This window comes from Leptodactylus fuscus, chromosome 3, assembly GCF_031893055.1.
Source record: "Leptodactylus fuscus isolate aLepFus1 chromosome 3, aLepFus1.hap2, whole genome shotgun sequence".
NCBI classification, from domain to species: Eukaryota; Metazoa; Chordata; class Amphibia; order Anura; family Leptodactylidae; genus Leptodactylus; species Leptodactylus fuscus.
The window spans coordinates 170,557,582-170,579,124 of record NC_134267.1 but is presented as its reverse complement, the minus strand read 5'-3'; the positions used below and the strand labels follow the sequence as shown (position 1 = coordinate 170,579,124).

General features: G+C 44.5%; 1 protein-coding gene across 1 annotated transcript in view; it reads right to left on the bottom strand.

The window, feature by feature from the left end:
- Positions 1 to 21,543, bottom strand: part of VEPH1 (ventricular zone expressed PH domain containing 1) — a 261,145-nt gene that overhangs the window by 83,449 nt on the left and 156,153 nt on the right. The window contains exon 11 of the mRNA XM_075268752.1: positions 3,656 to 3,790. Within this exon, the coding sequence (XP_075124853.1) occupies positions 3,656 to 3,790 (135 nt within the window). The remainder of the gene's footprint in view (positions 1 to 3,655; positions 3,791 to 21,543) is intronic.

Genomic DNA, 21,543 nt, shown 5'->3' with positions numbered 1-21,543 from the left:
AAACTGGGCTGGTTAGAGGCTCCCTCCACCATGAATTTGCCCAAACTGGGCTGTTTAGAGGCTCCCTCCACCATGAATTGGTCCAAACTGGGGTGGTTAGAGGCTCCCTCCACCATGAATTGGTCCAAACTGGGGTGGTTAGAGGCTCCCTCCACCATTAATTGGTCCAAACTGGGCTGGTTAGAGGCTCCCTCCACAATTAATTGGTCCAAACTGGGCTAATTAGAGGCTCCCTCCACCATGAATTGGTCCAAACTGGGTTTTTTAGAGGCTCCCTCCACCATTAATTGGTCCAAACTGGGCTGGTTAGAGGCTCCCTCCACAATTAATTGGTCCAAACTGGGCTAATTAGAGGCTCCCTCCACCATGAATTGGTCCAAACTGGGTTTTTTAGAGGCTCCCTCCACCATGAATTTGCCCAAACTGGGCTGTTTAGAGGCTCCCTCCACCATGAATTGGTCCAAACTGGGCTGGTTAGAGGCTCCCTCCACCATGAATTTCCCAAAACTTGGCTGTTTAGAGGCTCCCTCCACCATTAATTGGTCCAAACTGGGCTGGTTAGAGGCTCCCTCCACCATGAATTGGTCCAAACTGGGGTGGTTAGAGGCTCCCTCCACCATTAATTGGTCCAAACTGGGCTGGTTAGAGGCTCCCTCCACCATGAATTTCCCAAAACTTGGCTGTTTAGAGGCTCCCTCCACCATTAATTGGTCCAAACTGGGCTGGTTAGAGGCTCCCTCCACCATGAATTTGCCCAAACTGGGCTGTTTAGAGGCTCCCTCCACCATGAATTTGCCCAAACTGGGCTGTTTAGAGGCTCCCTCCACCATGAATTGGTCCAAACTGGGCTGGTTAGAGGCTCCCTCCACCATGAATTTCCCAAAACTTGGCTGTTTAGAGGCTCCCTCCACCATTAATTGGTCCAAACTGGGCTGGTTAGAGGCTCCCTCCACCATGAATTTGCCCAAACTGGGGTGGTTAGAGGCTCCCTCCACCATTAATTGGTCCAAACTGGGCTGGTTAGAGGCTCCCTCCACAATTAATTGGTCCAAACTGGGCTAATTAGAGGCTCCCTCCACCATGAATTGGTCCAAACTGGGTTTTTTAGAGGCTCCCTCCACCATGAATTTCCCAAAACTTGGCTGTTTAGAGGCTCCCTCCACCATGAATTGGTCCAAACTGGGCTGGTTAGAGGCTCCCTCCACCATGAATTTCCCAAAACTTGGCTGTTTAGAGGCTCCCTCCACCATTAATTGGTCCAAACTGGGCTGGTTAGAGGCTCCCTCCACCATGAATTTGCCCAAACTGGGCTGTTTAGAGGCTCCCTCCACCATGAATTGGTTCAAACTGGGCTGTTTAGAGGCTCCCTCCACCATGAATTTCCCAAAACTTGGCTGTTTAGAGGCTCCCTCCACCATTAATTGGTCCAAACTGGGCTGGTTAGAGGCTCCCTCCACCATGAATTGGTCCAAACTGGGGTGGTTAGAGGCTCCCTCCACCATTAATTGGTCCAAACTGGGCTGGTTAGAGGCTCCCTCCACAATTAATTGGTCCAAACTGGGCTAATTAGAGGCTCCCTCCACCATGAATTGGTCCAAACTGGGTTTTTTAGAGGCTCCCTCCACCATGAATTTGCCCAAACTGGGCTGTTTAGAGGCTCCCTCCACCATGAATTGGTCCAAACTGGGCTGGTTAGAGGCTCCCTCCACCATGAATTTCCCAAAACTTGGCTGTTTAGAGGCTCCCTCCACCATTAATTGGTCCAAACTGGGCTGGTTAGAGGCTCCCTCCACCATGAATTGGTCCAAACTGGGCTGGTTAGAGGCTCCCTCCACCATGAATTTGCCCAAACTGGGCTGGTTAGAGGCTCCCTCCACCATGAATTTCCCAAAACTTGGCTGTTTAGAGGCTCCCTCCACCATTAATTGGTCCAAACTGGGCTGGTTAGAGGCTCCCTCCACCATGAATTTGCCCAAACTGGGGTGGTTAGAGGCTCCCTCCACCATTAATTGGTCCAAACTGGGCTGGTTAGAGGCTCCCTCCACAATTAATTGGTCCAAACTGGGCTAATTAGAGGCTCCCTCCACCATGAATTGGTCCAAACTGGGTTTTTTAGAGGCTCCCTCCACCATGAATTTGCCCAAACTGGGCTGTTTAGAGGCTCCCTCCACCATGAATTGGTCCAAACTGGGCTGGTTAGAGGCTCCCTCCACCATGAATTTCCCAAAACTTGGCTGTTTAGAGGCTCCCTCCACCATTAATTGGTCCAAACTGGGCTGGTTAGAGGCTCCCTCCACCATTAATTGGTCCAAACTGGGCTGGTTAGAGGCTCCCTCCACCATTAATTGGTCCAAACTGGGCTGGTTAGAGGCTCCCTCCACCATTAATTGGTCCAAACTGGGCTGTTTAGAGGCTCCCTCCACCATTAATTGGTCCAAACTGGGCTGGTTAGAGGCTCCCTCCACCATGAATTTGCCCAAACTGGGCTGTTTAGAGGCTCCCTCCACCATGAATTGGTCCAAACTGGGCTGGTTAGAGGCTCCCTCCACCATGAATTTCCCAAAACTTGGCTGTTTAGAGGCTCCCTCCACCATTAATTGGTCCAAACTGGGCTGGTTAGAGGCTCCCTCCACCATGAATTGGTCCAAACTGGGGTTTTTAGAGGCTCCCTCCACCATGAATTGGTCCAAACTGGGGTTTTTAGAGTCTCCCTCCACCATGAATTGGTCCAAACTGGGGTTTTTAGAGTCTCCCTCCACCATGAATTGGTCCAAACTGGGGTTTTTAGAGGCTCCCTCCACCATGAATTTGCCCAAACTCTGCTGGTTAGAGGCTCAATCCACCCTGATTTTCAAAACAAATGTTGGTGCCAACCTCAACTTACTACAAGGGCCAAATTCACTGCTGGTGACAAGCTCTCCTCACTGCAAGTGCCAAATACACATGTTTCAAGGTGTTTTCCTACTGTCAGAGAGGTGGTATTGAGTGTGTAAAGTGTGTAGTTGTTAGGCTGTGATGTTGGGGTAATAGAGGGTCTTTGGTGTGTTAGATGCCCCCAGACATGCTTCCCCTGCTGTCCCAGTGTCATTCCAGAGGTGTTGGCATCATTTCCTGGGGTGTCATAGTGGACTTGGTGACCCTCCAGACACGGATTTGGGTTTCCCCCTTAACGAGTATCTGTTCCCCATAGACTATAATGGGGTTCGAAACCCGTTCGAACACACGAACATTGAGCGGCTGTTCGAATCGAATTTCGAACCTCGAACATTTTAGTGTTCGCTCATCTCTATGCTGTTCTCCATCATCGTTGACCCTAATGCTACATCCCCTATAGCAGTTGAGTGCGGCCCCTGGACTGCTGCAGCTTTTACCTCTGCAAGGACATTTTATCATGAAAGTTCATGAAGCTGAGAACAGCATATAATGTGGGAGAATGCTGAGGGAGGAGTAAGGACAGGATAGAAGCGGAGTTCAGAGGGGTAGCGTGCATGTTTCATTCACATGGCAGCCCCATGGAAGAGAGTGGAGCAGTGGTCACGCTTTATTCACATAGAGCACACTGGATAATTTCCAACACCACATTCTCTTGACGCCCAGGGATCTGACACTTATCCCCTATAATAGCTTTAGTATATCCAGATTTAATCGAGATTACCTTTGTGTGAGGAAACAGAGACTGAGTTATGGAGGCTTCGAAGCTTTGTGTTCCCTTCAGTTGGGATTTCTCCCACAGTGTTTTAAGCACTTGCATGGAAGTAGTCTGTGTAGACAATGGCTCGGACAACAAGCTCTGCAAGAAGACAGAAAACATTTCTAGTCACCAAAAAAGATACTCATCTTCGACATATCCAAGATATATTTCTGAAAATGGTTCTGTTGTACAATATAACAGGGACATGTGATTATATCCTTTATTACCATGAAATTATATAAATGTCACAAATAAACAATCCACTTACATCATTCTTAGGGAGCGTTCACACTACCGTCGGTGTCCAACAGGTAGTGTCGGCTCCTAGTGTCCGCTCAAAATCTGTCACGGACATTAGGAGTGGACACTAGCTGTGTCTGTGACACCTGTCATTCATTTCAATGGGCATCGGGTGCGTTCTTTTGCACTCCGTGCCCATCCTTCCCTGTCCGCAAGTGAAGATGTCCGACTTCTCAAGCGGACAGAAGAACTCTGCATGCAGCTAGTGTCCGCTCCTAATGTCCGTGACAGATTTTGAGCGGACACTAGGAGCCGACACTACCTGTCGGACACCGACTGTAGTGTGAACGCCCCCTTAGTGATCGGGACCACCATCCATACTGGATTCATCATAATTTACATAAATAAAGGCAAATTCATGCCAGCAAGAGGTTGCTGTGGATTTGCTTCTAGGTGTACGGATGTTAGGATGTGCCTAATTCATGATTAGACGTAGGCTCATCATATATTGTGTAACCCCTCCACTGGTGCAGGGGACATTGAGGCTAAGGACCCATGTAGCAGGCCACAGATAAAATGCACTGCGGCAAAACCCATGCCGGAAACGCATTGCAGTTTTTCCCGCAGCACTTTTCACAGAAAGTCCACAGAGTTTTCCTGGTCTACGTTTGCTACATTTTTTAGCTGCGATCTGCAATGTGGAGCCTTAGCCTCATTATTGCCGTATGCTGGGGCTCACAATGTATATTTTCCACTGACGGATCTATGTGACGGCTTACTTTCTGCGGGATGAGGTGTAGTTTATATCAGGACCATTTTGGAGTATATACATAATACATACTCTTAGAATATGGATGATTAGGGACACACTGACACCAAATGTGTCTACATTTTATTTGTAACATAAATTTATAATAGCATAAATAATAAAAGTAAAAGCTTACCCTTTTATTGCAAATGGAAAAGAAATTCTCACTTTTGGGGGCAAGATGTTAAAATTTCTCATTTTTTAAAATTTGCTTGGGGCAAATAGATATCTAATTGTTTAACCCTATGAAAGAAGAGAACATACCTTCCCATTGTATCAATTAAAAGCGGTTACAAAAATTTTAGCTCTACTTTTCCATAACATGTTTACCTCTCTCCAGCTTTGGATGCAAGAACTTCTGAGATATTTTCTTGGCAAGCAAACTTTTAATTACAGTTTTGGAGTAGCTTTTGGTTAAATAATATTTCTTAAGAACTTGATTCTGTATCAGAAATTAGCAGAAGGACAATTCCTACGCAATCACTTACATAATTGGCACATTAGTTATCCATTCTTCTTTCTGGCCAATTTTTAGTGTGTGTGTGAGTGTATATATATATATATATATATATATATATATATATATATATATACAGTGGGGCAAAAAAGTATTTAGTCAGTCACCAATAGTGCAAGTTCCACCACTTAAAAAGATGAGAGGCGTCTGTAATTTACATCATAGGTAGACCTCAACTATGAGAGACAAAATGAGAAAACAAATCCAGAAAATCACATTGTCTGATTTTGTAAGAATTTTTTTGCAAATTATGGTGGAAAATAAGTATTTGGTCACCTACAAGCAATCAAGATTTCTGGCTCTCACAGACCTGTAACTTCTTCTTTAAGAGTCTCCTCTTTCCTCCACTCATTACCTGTAGTAATGGCACCTGTTTAAACTTGTTATCAGTATAAAAAAGACACCTGTGCACACCCTCAAACAGTCAGACTCCAAACTCCACTATGGTGAAGACCAAAGAGCTGTCAAAGGACACCAGAAACAAAATTGTAGCCCTGCACCAGGCTGGGAAGACTGAATCTGCAATAGGCAACCAGCTTGGATTGAAGAAATCAACTGTGGGAGCAATAATTAGAAAATGGAAGACATACAAGATGTTATGTCAGTCCAGGTAGCTGCAACGGGGCTAAGGGATAGCAGTAGGGAATCTCGCCCTGCACTACTCCCACTAGCTATCCCGGTCCCTGCCTCACGGGTGTGGGTCGGCTGTACTCAGGCTAAGCCTGACCCCGACAGCTCCTCTCTCACTGATACCGTAGGCCTAGAGGGAAGTGGGAGAAGGAATGCCCTATAAGACCTCTAGGGACTGGAGACTAAAGGGGGTCACCCCTAACTAACAAGTGAAGCTGCTACTGACAGGGACTGACAAGGGTGTGCGCTGACTAACAACACAAGCAGCACACAGGAAAAATGTGGGAAAGGATTCCCCCAAACCAATATGGGAAGGAACCTTACACTAGGAAACAAACACAGGGAAACTGAGTAGAAATCAAAGGATAAGGCAATTCACTCACACAGTCAATTATACACAGAGGGAGGATTGGTGAACACAGAAAGGAAAACACACAAACCAACTCGTTCACCCAAACCTCCCAAAAATCAACCATGGAACTTCCTCTATCCCAGAACACCACCTACTCCTCCTGCTAAGGCCTAGCTCTGTAAAAGCGACACTCAGCACAGAACCATGGGAGGCATGGGTTTAAATACAGAGTAGAGACCACTCCTCCCAGGTGCAAATGGGAGGACAGACTAATCAACCAGGAGATAAAGCTGCCTACCATCAGTGCGCACGTGCAAGTCAGAAGGTGTGCACCAATACTCACGACAGGACAACCCCGCAGCGCCAGGATGCCACCCCAGACACTGCGCAGCCAAAAACTCCCCAGGTAAGAAAAATAGAAAGTAAAGAACCTAAATACTCCTAACAGGATCCTCCCCTCAAGGAGAAGACTCCGGATTCTCTAGGAGCATCCTTCTTCGGGAACTCCTTGTGGAATTTCTCCACGAGTCTGGGAGCTGACACATCCGACTCCCGGACCCAAGAATTATCCTCAGGACCGTATCCCTTCCATGCCACCAGATACCATAGCTTCCCCCGAACATATTTGCTATCCAGAACTCGGGATATCTCATACTCCCCGGACTCAGAAACTGGTGGAACCTTAACTGGAGACGTTCCCCTCTTGGCCTTCTTTAACAAGGAGACATGGAAGACCCGGTTTATCTTCCACCTTTTAGGTAGTTGCAGCTGCGCCGCCACTTCATTTACCATCTTGATGATCTTAAAAGGACCCACAAACCTGGGACCCAGCTTCTTGCTAGGAACCTTCAACCTGATATTCTTGGTGGACAACCAAACCATCTCACCAGGGAAGAACTGCAACTCTCCTCTCTTCCGATCCGCCTGGACCTTAGCCTGGTGCGACGCCCGCACCAGATTCTCTCGGATACGGGACCATACCCCTTGCAGCTTTTTAGAAAATAGCTCCTCCTCCGGAACTGGGGAAGAAATGGAAGAAAATACTCTGAAAACAGGATGTCTACCACCGGAGCAAAAAAAAGGTGTGGTACCTGTGGCATTGGAATCATGGTTGTTTAGGGAAAATTCTGCCAGGGGGAGAAAGGCAGCCCAATTATTCTGGTTCTCTCGAACAAAACACCTCAAAAACTGTTCCACATCCTGATTCTTCCTCTCTGTTTGTCCGTTAGACTCTGGGTGAAACCCGGAGGAAAACGACAGTGTAACTCCCAACCTGCTGCAAAAAGCCCGCCAGAATTTAGCCACAAATTGCGGTCCCCTGTCCGAAACGATCTCCTCAGGAAGACCATGCAACCTTACAATTTCTTTAATAAACGCCTCAGATAGTGTCTTGGCACATGGCAGCCTGGAAAACGGGATCAAATGGCACATTTTCGTGAAGCGGTCAACGACTACCCAAATGACCGTGAAACCCTTAGACACCGGAAGGCCCGTGATGAAATCCATAGACAGATGAGTCCAAGGTGCCTTAGGAGGTTCCAATGGATGTAGAAGACCGTGGGGACGGGTATGTGACGCCTTGGCTCTTGCACAGACCGAACAATTTTGAACAAACTGCAAGACCTCCTTACTCCACCCTGGCCACCAAAAATTCCTAGACACCAATCTCATGGTCTCTGAAACCCCCGGGTGACCAGCAAGAACCGACTCGTGACACTCCCTCAGGAGACTTTGTCGGAGAGTAGTTGGGACAAAAAGCTTGTTTCTAGGTATCTTGGAAGGTGCAGCGTGTTGCGCTTCGATCAAGGCCTTCTCCAATTTCGCGCCCAATACTGCTACCACCACTCCATCCCCAAGAATAGTGGCAGGCGCCTCTCGTTCCTCCTCAGTCGACATATACCGGGATAAAGCATCAGCCTTAACATTCTTTGAACCCGGCACATAAGTCACGTTAAAATGGAACCGCGCAAAAAATAGAGCCCATCTGGCCTGCCGTGCATTTAATCTCTTCGCCGACCCAAGATAAATCAAATTCTTGTGGTCAGTAAATACCTGGACTGGCCTTCTGGCCCCCTCCAGGAAATGACGCCAATGTTCGAACGCTAGTTTTATTGCTAGTAGTTCCCTATCTCCGATGTCATAATTCCGTTCAGAGGCAGAGAATTTCTTAGAAAAGAAGGCACAGGGATGCGTACCCTCCTCGAACTCCTGAGAAAGTACTGCTCCCACCCCCACCGAGGAGGCATCCACCTCCACTCGGAAGGCCAACCTCTCATCCGGCTGTCTCAAAATGGGAGTGGACGAGAATCGCTTCTTCAGTTCTTCAAACGCAGCTAGCGCTTCTGGCGACCACTTAGCACAGTCAGCCCCCTTCTTAGTCAAGTCCGAGATAGGTTTCACAACCTCAGAAAATCCCTTGATAAACTGGCGATAATAGTTGAAGAACCCCAAGAACCGTTGGACCGCCTTTAGGTTCTCGGGTCGCGGCCACTCCAAGACTGCCCTGACCTTCTCAGGGTCCATCTCGAACCCCTTGTCCGATAGGATATAGCCAAGGAAACATAATTTATTGACCGCGAACACACATTTCTCCAGCTTAGCACTTAATTGGTTAACCCTCAGGAGATCTAAAACCTCTCTCACTCTCTCCCAATGAGTCTCCAAATCCGGGGTGTAAATGAGTATATCGTCCAGATAGACCACAACCCCCCTCCCTATGACGGCACTTAGTACATCATTAATAAAATTCTGAAAAAACGCAGGCGCATTGGTTAGACCGAAAGGCATCACAAGATTCTCAAAGTGTCCTAGGGGTGTGTTAAACGCTGTTTTCCACTCATCCCCCTTCTTGATTCTCAGCAAGTTATACGCCCCACGTAAATCTATTTTACTAAACCAGCGGGCTCCCGTAATCTGGCTGAATAGATCCGAGATCAACGGGATGGGATAGGGATTCCGCACCGTGATTTTGTTAATCTCCCTAAAATCCAAACAAGGGCGCAACCCTCCATCTTTCTTCTTTACAAAGAAAAACCCCACTGCTACTGGGGACTTAGATGGGCGAATATGCCCCACCTCTAGACTCCCCTCAATATACTCTTTGAGTGCCTCCCTCTCCAGAATAGTGAGATTGTACAACCGTGTCTTGGGTAACACTGCATTAGGTATAAATTTAATCGAGCAATCATAGGTGCGATGTGGTGGTAATGTCTTGGCTGCCCTTTCCTCAAAGACCTCCCTGAACTCACATATTTCTTGAGGCAAATTGTCTATAGACAAAGACATAACGGATATGGGCAGACATCGACCATTACACCCCTGCCCCCAAGAAACTACTGACTCGGTCTCCCAGTTGATAATAGGGTTATGCTGCTTCAGCCAGGGCCACCCCAAAACTACTTGTGCTGGTAACTTAGACAACAAGAACAAGTCAATCTCTTCCCTGTGGCCACCCACAATAAACTCCAAACCCTCCACCTGTTTGGAGATGACAGCTTGCTGTAGAGGGGTCTTATCAATAGCCCACACCGGTATCTGAGACTCCAAGACCAAAGGACTCACTCTTAATTGCTCACAAAACTCTGAGTCAATAAGGTTGACTGCCGAACCACAATCAACCAAAATCCGGCACTTCTGCCCATTTACCCATTTTTCAAGGGTCAACCCGGCAGTCTGAGTACAGGAAATATGCACACCTCCCTCCTTAGTAGGTTTTCTCCCTTTACCCTCAATAGACCTGGGGTTATTACTCTCCTTGGCGAACCATTCTCTGGAGGGGCATACCCTTGCTACATGTCCCATCCCTCCACACACAAAACAGCGTACCATGCGGGACCCTTCACTCTTGGGTCTTGCACTTCGCACAGTGGCCCCAATCTGCATGGGTTGGTCCCCCGGGTCCTCTCTAAAAACAGAGAATTGAGGAGGGCTAAGCCCCCCAGGACTCTTGTCTCCACGCTCCCGGAGGCGCCATCCAACTCTAATTGCCAGCTGCATGGCCTCATCTAGATCTCCCGGAACAGGGTGAGAAACTAGATGGTCTTTAACCTGGTCCGAGAGCCCTGTCTCAAACTGACTAAGTAGAGCGGGGTCATTCCAGTGTACTTCTGCTGCCCACCTACGAAACTCTGTGCAATATTTCTCTATAGCGTGATCCCCTTGCACCAAACGTCGTAGGTTATACTCAGCCGTGCGTACCCTGTCTGGGTCGTCATACAGTAACCCCATTGTGGAGAAAAACGCCTCTACAGTTAGTAAGCAAGCTGAGTCGGCTGGTAACGAATGTGCCCAGATGAGGGGATCATCTCTCAATAAAGTAATAATAATCCCAACTCTCTGTACCTCAGAACCGGAGGAAAACGGCCGTAGCCGGAAATACAAAAGACAGTCCTTTTGAAATCGGAAAAAATCTGACCTCTTACCTCGGAAGGGTTCAGGTAAGCTGACTTTTGGCTCCAGAGGCCGACCCACAGGGGCGCTACTCACCTGCCTCTGTATGCCCTCCACCTGAGAGGCTGTGTGTTGAGCCAACTGCTGTACTTGAGATACGCCAGAAGCTTGGATGGCATCCATTCGTAGCTTGATCCCCTCCATCTCAGTGGAAATCTGCTGCACCGCCTGGTACAACTGTTTCAGGTCCGTCAAAATGCAAACGAACCTTTTTTTTTTTTTTACCGGCTGAGTGTACTGTTATGTCAGTCCAGGTAGCTGCAACGGGGCTAAGGGATAGCAGTAGGGAATCTCGCCCTGCACGACTCCCACTAGCTATCCCGGTCCCTGCCTCACGGGTGTGGGTCGGCTGTACTCAGGCTAAGCCTGACCCCGACAGCTCCTCTCTCACTGATACCGTAGGCCTAGAGGGAAGTGGGAGAAGGAATGCCCTATAAGACCTCTAGGGACTGGAGACTAAAGGGGGTCACCCCTAACGAACAAGTGAAGCTGCTACTGACAGGGACTGACAAGGGTGTGCGCTGACTAACAACACAAGCAGCACACAGGAAAAATGTGGGAAAGGATTCCCCCAAACCAATATGGGAAGGAACCTTACACTAGGAAACAAACACAGGGAAACTGAGTAGAAATCAAAGGATAAGGCAATTCACTCACACAGTCAATTATACACAGAGGGAGGATTGGTGAACACAGAAGGGAAAACACACAAACCAACTCGTTCACCCAAACCTCCCAAAAATCAACCACGGAACTTCCTCTATCCCAGAACACCACCTACTCCTCCTGCTAAGGCCTAGCTCTGTAAAAGCGACACTCAGCACAGAACCATGGGAGGCATGGGTTTATATACAGAGTAGAGACCACTCCTCCCAGGTGCAAATGGGAGGACAGACTAATCAACCAGGAGATAAAGCTGCCTACCATCAGTGCGCACGTGCAAGTCAGAAGGTGTGCACCAATACTCACGACAGGACAACCCCGCAGCGCCAGGATGCCACCCCAGACACTGCGCAGCCAAAAACTCCCCAGGTAAGAAAAATAGAAAGTAAAGAACCTAAATACTCCTAACACAAGACCACTGATAATCTCCCTCGCTCTGGGGCTCCACGCAAAATCTCACCCCGTGGGGTCAAAATGATCACAAGAACGGTGAGCAAAAATCCCAGAACCACGCGGGGGGACCTAGTGAATGAACTGCAGAGAGCTGGGACCAATGTTACAAAGCCTACCATCAGTAACACACTACGCCGCCAGGGACTCAGATCCTGCAGTGCCAGACGTGTCCCATTGCTTAAGCCAGTACATGTCCGGGCCCGTCTGAGGTTTGCTAGACAGCATTTGGATAATCCAGAAGAGTATTGGGAGAATGTCCTATGGTCTGATGAAACCAAACTGGAACTGTTTGGTAGAAACACAACTTTTCGTGTTTGGAGGAAAAAGAATACTGAGTTGCATCCATTAAACACCATACCTACTGTAAAGCATGGGGGTGGAAACATCATGCTTTGGGGCTGTTTCTCTGCAAAGGGGCCAGGACGACTGATCCGGGTACATGAAAGAATGAATGGGGCCATGTATCGTGAGATTTTGAGTGCAAACCTCCTTCCATCAGCAAGGGCATTGAAGATGAAACGTGGCTGGGTCTTTCAACATGACAATGATCCAAAGCACAGCGCCAGGGCAACGAAGGAGTGGCTTTGTAAGAAGCATTTCAAGGTCCTGGAGTGGCCTAGCCAGTCTCCAGATCTCAACCCTATAGAAAACCTTTGGAGGGAGTTGAAAGTCCGTGTTGCCAAGCGACAGCCCCAAAACATCACTGCTCTAGAGGAGACCTGCAGGGAGGAATGGGCCAACATACCAACAACAGTGTGTGCCAACCTTGTGAAGACTTACAGAAAATGTTTGACCTCTGTCATTGCCAACAAAGGAGATAGAACAAAGTATTGAGATGAAATTTTGTTACTGACCAAATACTTATTTTCCACCATAATTTGCAAATAAATTCTTACAAAATCAGACAATGTGATTTTCTGGATTTGTTTTCTCATTTTGTCTCTCATAGTTGAGGTCTACCTATGATGTAAATTACAGACGCCTCTCATCTTTTTAAGTGGTGGAACTTGCACTATTGGTGATTGACTAAATACTTTTTTGCCCCACTGTATGTATATATATATATATATATATATATATATATATATATATATATATATATATGTAGATGTAGAGTAAGGTATTCCATTGAAAAAATATGATGACTTACATCTTAAGAATGACACTCAATAATTATTGGGAAACTTTTTAGGCGTTATTAATGCTAATGACTGCGGACAAATTTGGGATCTGCTCTCTTATAAAGGTAAAGATATGAAGGAAAACTACAAATGTCGTATTTTAGCCATTTTTAATCAAATAAGAGAGAAGATAAAAGAAATCTTTAAGGCCCCACATAGTGGACCACAACAGAAAAGCACTGTGGGAAAAAGTGCAGCAGCAAAGCATCGCTGTATTTCCCACAATGCTTTTCACAAAGTCTGCAGAGGTTTCCTTTGTGGACTTTCTATTTCCATTATACCTATAGGGAAACCGCCGGTGGTTCTGTAGGTATTATTGACATGCTGCAATTTCAAAACCACAACTGCTGTAACTAAAAATGCTGTGTTTCTTTTAGCATGATTTCAACCGTGGACAAACCATGGTGTGTACACTATGTGGGCCCCCGGCCTAAAGCAAACTGGTCAATTCTGAAAGGTGTCTTATTTTTAAGGGATGTACTCACTAAACACACTAATATATGATTTTCCTCCATAGCTATATGATTTTGATGTGAAGTAAGTAGGTGTAAGTATTGATTTTCCAACTGGAATAAAGAGATATGCTATAGGATAAAAAATTAAGACTTTTTTTTTAGATCAATTTTTTTCCTAAACTGCAGTACTATGGTATTAATTTATCAAATTTATTTATGCAAACTTCAGTATGTGGATAGGACTAGACTACCAACTAGAAACAATGTAGAGGTAACTATCATCACAGGATTTTACTAACAAGTTTCTTTTTTTAAGCACAAAGCACACTATCTAAATGCAGAAATTACAGCAGTTTGTGTAATCAGCACCAAGGCATTAAAATCACCTAGGACAGAAGGAAGAATGAAGGAAAATCTAACAGGAATAGAATATATTTATTTAATAATCCTTTAATAGTCCCAACTTGGGGAAAATTTCAGTGTGTTACAGCAGCATGGTAATACAGATACAGGATAATACACAGTCATATATTAGAGAAGGAGACACACATAAGCTGAGAATAGCAGATAGGAGAAAAATACTAAGAGTCATAGCAGCTAAAGAAAAATAAAAGAAGACTTCAGGATCATTTAATTCTCTGTGCGATAACTATCTATTTATCTCTTGTATCTTACTCTCAGCAAGGAGGAAGTAAAGGGCTGCAGTAATTTTTCTCCTTCTATTCCACCACAAACTGAAATGTGTATTGTGCCTATAAGTAAATATAGAGTATACACATCATACAGCACTTTTTATTTTAGATTACACACTTGAATTTACACACTCAGATACATATCCCAACAATATCAGAAAGACTTTCCAACACACCTTTGATCCAATAAAAGTAGAGCATTTATTTGAGGCATTTAAAACCCATGTACACACAGGAACACTGACACGTTTCGGGCAAACACTGCTCCTCATAGTATACTCAATACTCAAGTGCATAGTAATCATAATAAGGAGAGAACCACCATTTAGGTGTGTGGAGTCTTATTAAGCCATGAGCGCTCCACTGTGCAAAGGAGCATGGGAAGAATATGCAAATCTGACTTCCATGATGTAATTAGGATGCCAGTGCCTCAAGTATGCACACCAATAAAGGGCGCTGACTGAGAATATGCAAGTCTATCTTCTATCATGTAATTAGGAAGACAGAGTCTCAGTCAAACAAACCTATAGAGGGCGCTCCCTTTAACATCATGCCGACCTTCTCAGAGGCCTTTGTTTGCAATGATGTAGGGATTATACCAGATACAGTCTTCTTAGCCAAGGACAGCTGTTTCGATGTATTTGCATCTCATCAGCTTGACGCAGAGAGGACTGATCTGTCTAAGCCTCTCACCTCTGCTAGATCAGTCCTCTCTGCACCAAGCTGATGAGATGCAAATACATGTGCTTTGTGCTTAAAAAAATAAACTTGTTAGTAAAATCCTGTGATGATAGTTACCTCTACATTGTTTCTAGCTGGTAGTCTAGTCCTATACACATACTGAAGTTTGCATAAATAAATTTGATAAATTAATAACATAGTACTGCAGTTTAGGAAAAAAATTGATCTAAAAAAAAAAATGTCTTAATTTTTTATCCTATAGCATGTCTCTATTCCAGTTGGAAAGTCAATACTTACACCTACTTATTTCACATCAAAATCATATAGCTATGGAGGAAAATCATATATTAGTGTGTTTAGTGAGTACATCCCTTAAAAATAAGACACTTTTCAGAATTGACCAGTTTGCTTTAGGCCGGGGGCCCACATAGTGTACACACCATGGTTTGTCCACAGGTGCCTAAGGATATGAAAGGTCCTCTTTAAACTTTTTAAAATATATATATTATTAGAATTTCAAAATTCTTTCAAAAACAAATGTCTTAAGGTGTCCGAACTTTTGCATGTTTGTGTATGACTCTGTTTAGCTATAGCCACATGTTGCTGTTTTGCAGGACCACAGGAAAAGCTGTACTTTGAAACAATATTGTTGTTTTTTGCCTGAAGCCATGTATCAAATACACATTCTTCTCGATGATTTACAATAAACTAAATAGATTTTTTATAGACTATATAGTTAGCTTAAAAAGTTCTCTGCGCAGTAGTTTATATTTCTGCTATTTCACATTATTATGTTTAAATGTAAAAGAGGATTATAGAAAAAAAAAATACTTTTAAAAGGCATTCATTTTTATAACAGCAGAGTAATATTTTCCAGTATCCTTCAAAGGTACATTGTTTTACTATCATCTATATTTTTAATGTAATATATTTTCTGGTAAGGTAAAACAGATCATTTACCTCTTCTATAATTCATCAAAAAAAAAAAAAAAAAAAACTTTGTCTCTCCACATAACTACAACCTTTAGATAGGTAAATTTACAATAAGAAACATGGCTTAGTGCAAGATATTCCCCAAGTCAAGACCATATTCTATTTGTCTGGCACAAGTTCTTTGATAAGGATTTAGTTCCATTACCATTATGATGTGTTGTCAGTGTATATGTTACTACTGCGCTTACCCAGGAGTGTAAGATAACATTATGAAATAAGAATTAAAGAGACAAACATCAGTTCTACAGATAATTTAATAGTGTGTGCATGAAGTGTTTATACAGTTAGATTTAAAATGTGGACTTAGAATCTTAGAATAGTGTTTTGTTCTTGAGCAACAAGAATGTAACTGAGGGAGAGCATTCAGTTGTTGCCATATATTTAGAGTTATATAAAAAGATAGATTGGGCTATTGGTGGGGTAATTTTTGGGGATCCACTGTACAGATACTCATATACAATCCTAATAAACATAACTTTTCTATAGATCAGACCTGGGCAAAGCCCGGCCCCCGGGCCGTATCCGGCCCTCTGACTGATTCAGTCCGGCTTGCACAGCTTGACTAGGGAGACATGTCTAGGGGGCGTGTCTAGGGGCGTGTCTTAGTGCCGGCAGGAAGATGGAGACGTGGTGTGTGTCATAAGGTATTGAGAGATGTAAGGTGAGATGCAGGGGGGGGGAGTGTGTGTGTGTGTGTGTGTGTGTCTATATGTGTATGTCTGTCTGTGTGTCTCAGTAACCTAGGGACAGAGATGGAAGGGGAATGTTATACTGGGGCAGAGATGGCAGATGGAGGGGGGAGATGGAGGGGAGGACATGAAACTAGGGGAAAGATGGAGGGGACATGAATCTGGGGGCAGAGACGGAGAGGACATGAATCTGGGGGCAGAGATGGAGGGGACATGAATCTGGGGGCAGAGATGGCAGATGGAGGGGGGAGATGGAGGGGGGGACATGAAACTGGTGGAGAGATGGAGAGGGGGCATGAAATGAGGCAAATAAAGGGGGATATGAAACTGAGGGAGAAATGGAGGGGGGGGACATTAAGCTGGGGGTAGATGAAGAGGGCACTTAAACTGAGGGAGACATTAAACTGGGGACAACTGGAGAGGGCATTAAATTGTGGAGGTAGCTGTAGGGGGACCTGTCTGCCTCTAGTTGCCCCCAGTTTAATGTCACCCTCCAGCTACCCCTACAGTTTATTGTCTGCTTCCAGCTTCCCGATTTTAATGTCCCCCTCTAGTTGCCCCCAGTTTCATGTCCCATTCCAGCTGTCAATTTATTGCCCCCCTCCAACTACCCCCACTGTTTAATGTCCCCCTCCAGCTGTCCCAGCTTCATGTCCCCTCTAGTTTCCACCAGTTTACACTGGGGCACCAGGAGGGGGACTTAATACTGTGGGGCAGTTGGAAGGGAACATTATAATGTGGGGACATATAATGTATAGGTGACTGTAGGAGGATTATACTTTGTGGGGGCACATGGAAAGATGATTGTGAATGGGCGGAGTCAACGTAGAAGTGGGTGGAGCTAAATTTGCCGTGGCGCGGCCCTCTAGCATAGTTTCAATTTCTTATGTGGCCCCATGGGAAAATTAATTGCCCACCCCTGCTATAGATGATTCTATAGATGTCCTGTAAGAGTAAAGTAATAGTGAGGCCAATAAGAAGCATGAAAAGTCAGAAAACCAGCACACCTGTATGCAAAATCTCAGCAAACTGCTATAATATATATATATAAAAACAATGATCCTCGTTGTATTGTCCACTTTTAAATTTTTGTTTTTAACTGTTTGTCTTCTAAACCCCTTAACTTTTTTTATTTTTCTGTTCACAGACGCGTATGAGGGCTTAATGATTGCAGAACAAATTGTACTTTATGATGGTCCCATTTAATATCCCATACAATGTACCAGGAAGCTGAAAAAAATTCAGAACGGGGTGGAACTGAAGAAAAAACTATTTGTGTGACTTTGTTACGTACTTTGCTTTTACAATGTTCACTATGACACTTTTTACTCCTAGGCCAGTTACAGTGACAAGAGGACACCCTCTACATCTGGAGGAGAGAAGGTTTCACCAGAAACATAGAAGGGGATTCTTTACAGTAAGAACAGTGAGGCTCTGGAACTCTCTGCCCCAGGATGTGATGGCGGATTCATTAAACAAGTTCAAAGAGAGCCTGGATGTCTTTCTCAAACAGAACAATATTACGGGTTATGGACTCTAGATTTTAAGGACACATTGATCCAGGGTTTTATACTGATTGCCAGATTGGAGTCTGGAAGGAATTTTTTCTCCTGAAATAGGGCAATTGGCATGAGCCTCATGGGTTTTTTTTTTTTTTTGCCTTCCCCTGGATCAACACTGTAGGGGACTGTAGGGTTATAAATTGGACTTGATGGACTGATGTCTTCATCTAACCTCATCTACTATGTAATTAAGTATCTGTATTCTATGGGTTGGTACGATTCCAGGGATACCACAAGGGATGCCACAAGTTTTTTCATTTTAACACCTTACAAAATCCAAAGTCCATTTTTGTACTGTACTCTTGAAAGAGATATGTCAGGGCTCTTTATTTGCAGTGTAAGTTTTACTTTTTATCCCTATCAATGTTTGGTATGTATGGCTTTTTGATCACTTTTTATTGTTATTTTTTGGGGAAAGCAAAGTGAATAAAATACGCAGTATATATTTTTTAACACCATTCACCGTACAGGATAATTAATACTATTTTTGGATAGTGGAGACTTATATGCACCTGGGAATACCTAACATGATTGTTTGTATTTATTTTTATTTACATTATGTGATTTTTAACTATAAAAGGAGGGATTTTTAACTTTTTATTGTTTATCATCTTTGTTAGTATGTATTTTAAACTATGTATGTGGGGGAAGTTTGGCATGGCAACCCCTCAAAACCCGCTATCTAATCGTGGGAGGGGGGAGCCAGAGAGCTGGCAATCTTGCACCTTGACCCTGTGATCGCTATTGATCACAGCATCCAGAAGGTTTAATTCCCCGGAGTCGGAGTATCTTCTGACTCCGTTGGCTGGTCCTGGCCCTCAACTGCAATAGTACTGCGCAGAGGGAGAAGGGGTTAAAGAGATATGTTTCATTCTCTGTCAAACTGAGTTACTTTTTATGTAAAAGGAAAGTAGAGATAAGAGGCTGCTGGGAATGACCTATAGATAACTGCAGCTACTACACTCTGCTACTCTGTGAGTCAGGGAGTTTAAGACTGTTATATTTATAGAAAAGTATACCACTGCACAGAATAAGACATTAAATTAATTAATATCCTCCTCCATCTCCCCTCTCCATAGAGTTCCGTGAGTGAAGTGAATAAGGAAACAGACTTTTATGTAAACATATAGCCTGAGTGTAGATAAGAAGGAGAGCAGCCTAATAATTGGAGAAGAAAACTGTTTCTTTATAGGGATTATCCACTTATTACAATTGATGGTCTATAATTAGGATAAGCCATGAATATTAGATCTGTGGGGGTTTGACACCCAGAACCCCTGCTCACTTGTTATACAAACTGTATCAATGAGTATAGGTACTGCAGCACTGTCTCACTGAAGAGTATGGGACAGTACCTACACTTACTATTACAGTCTGTAGATGGGAAGAATATGCAAATCTGTCTCCCAAGATGTAAACAGGGAGACAGTGCCTCTGTTATGCTGCCCTCTATAGCAAGCACCCTGAACAACATGCCCGACTTCCCAGAAGTCTTCACTGCATGATGTGAGGTTATAACCAAATTGATTTGGTTATAACCTCGCATCATGCAGTGAAGACTTCTGGGAAGTCGGGCATGTTGTTCAGGGTGCTTGCTATAGAGGGCAGCATAACAGAGGCACTGTCTCCCTGTTTACATCTTGGGAGGCAGATTTGCATATTCTTCCCATGTTCCCTTGCAGTGGAGCAACTATGGCTGTATAAGTCTCCACACACCTGAGAAGGTGGTCTCTCCCTAAGGATAGACATTATCCCCATAATACAGTCTGTAGAGTCAGTGGTGTAACTAAAGTCTTGTGAGCCTGGGTGCAAACATTTGTCGCTCTCCCTTGCTAGAGCGAATTCTTGATAGTGGCAATTAGAAGCGCTGAAGCGGTATCTCAGAAAGGGGTACATCTTTAGTACCTACAACTGGAGTTATCAAGAATATGATGAGTGAGCAGCGCACCGGAATGTAGACAATACTGGGGCAGATTACATGATTTGCAGTGGACCCCACACAGTATAACATGCTCTATAGTGGCTCCCAAACAATATTACATGCTCCATAATGGCCCCCACACAATATTATATGTTCCACAGTGGCCTCCACACAGAATTATTATCTTAAAGTGGCCCCGCCCAGTATTATATGCTCACACTGGCCTCCAGCATAGTATTATGTTCTCACAATCCCCCAGAACCTGAACCCCCACTCCCCCTCTCGCTCACACACAGCCTACACCCCCATATACCCCTCTTGCCCACACACAGCCTGCACCCCCTTTCTCCCCCCTTGCTCACACACAGCCTGCACTGAATTTCACCCCTCTTGCTCACACACAGCCTGCTCCTCCATTCCCTCATCTTGCTCACACATAGCCTGCACCCTCATGTCCCCATCTTGCTCACACATGTTCTCTTCTCTGCTCCTTACCTTCCATCAGCCTACCTTCCCAGCAGATTCCTCTTCCAGTGTAACACTATACTGTCCTGTACGATCTAGAATAGCTCTGCCCACACATGATGTCATAAAAGGTCCTTTAGCCCCTTAGCATCTACAGCAGGAAGGAGCCCCAGAGCTGATAGGTGAGTATAAGTTTTTTTTTATACTCCTCCCCTGGGCTGGCATTTAATGGCCCCTTTCCATTAACAATACTGTCATGGTGGTCCGGGGTCTCAGCCATTTTCCAGCTGGCTGCGGGCCCCGAACCCCTCTGGGCCCAGTTGCGGTTGCACTCCCTGTGACCACGATCATTACTTCACTGTGCAGAGTGAGTGATCAGGGTGGCGAGAGATCTAGTGTTAAGGCCATTAATTGTAGAGAGAGTTGATATGATGTTACCAAGTTTCTTAGATTCACTATTCATTTATGAAAGTTTTATTTATAATTGGATGTACGCTTCAAAGAACATTATTACAATCATGTATGGCTTTGTTCCAACCCAACAACTGATATATCACAGGAAAAAAGCAGAACAGCTTCAATATTACATGCTGTACTACTGTATATCTCTGAAGGTAATTTTCACTTTTAACAACTGTGGTCAATGTTTTGAACTAGTCCCACTGACCATTATGTGCATAGCATGACCGAAGAAATGAAAATGGAAGCGGCTACATGAAGATTCATGGTCCCAGTGCCAGTTCTAATCGACATGAGTTGTTTATACTGAAGCTTACAAACCCTAGGAGTCTATTCTATTTAAATACTTTCCAGGTATCGTGATTTCCTAAATCGGAATTTCCAGCACTATATGTGGTAATAATAAATTAAGTTGCAGTTTATTTGTGAAATCTGCTGTTAATGGAATATTACACAACTTGTCATCTCAGGGGAATGTGTTGGAATAAAAGAAAGTGTTAAGAGAACTTTACTGAGATGTTTAACATTTGAATCGTAGGCTGCAGCCCCACATTGCAAAAACGCAGTGTTTTACAGTACCTGCGAAGTGGATGGGATTTTCGCTCATCCCATCCACATATTGCAGAAAAAAATTTGCAGCGA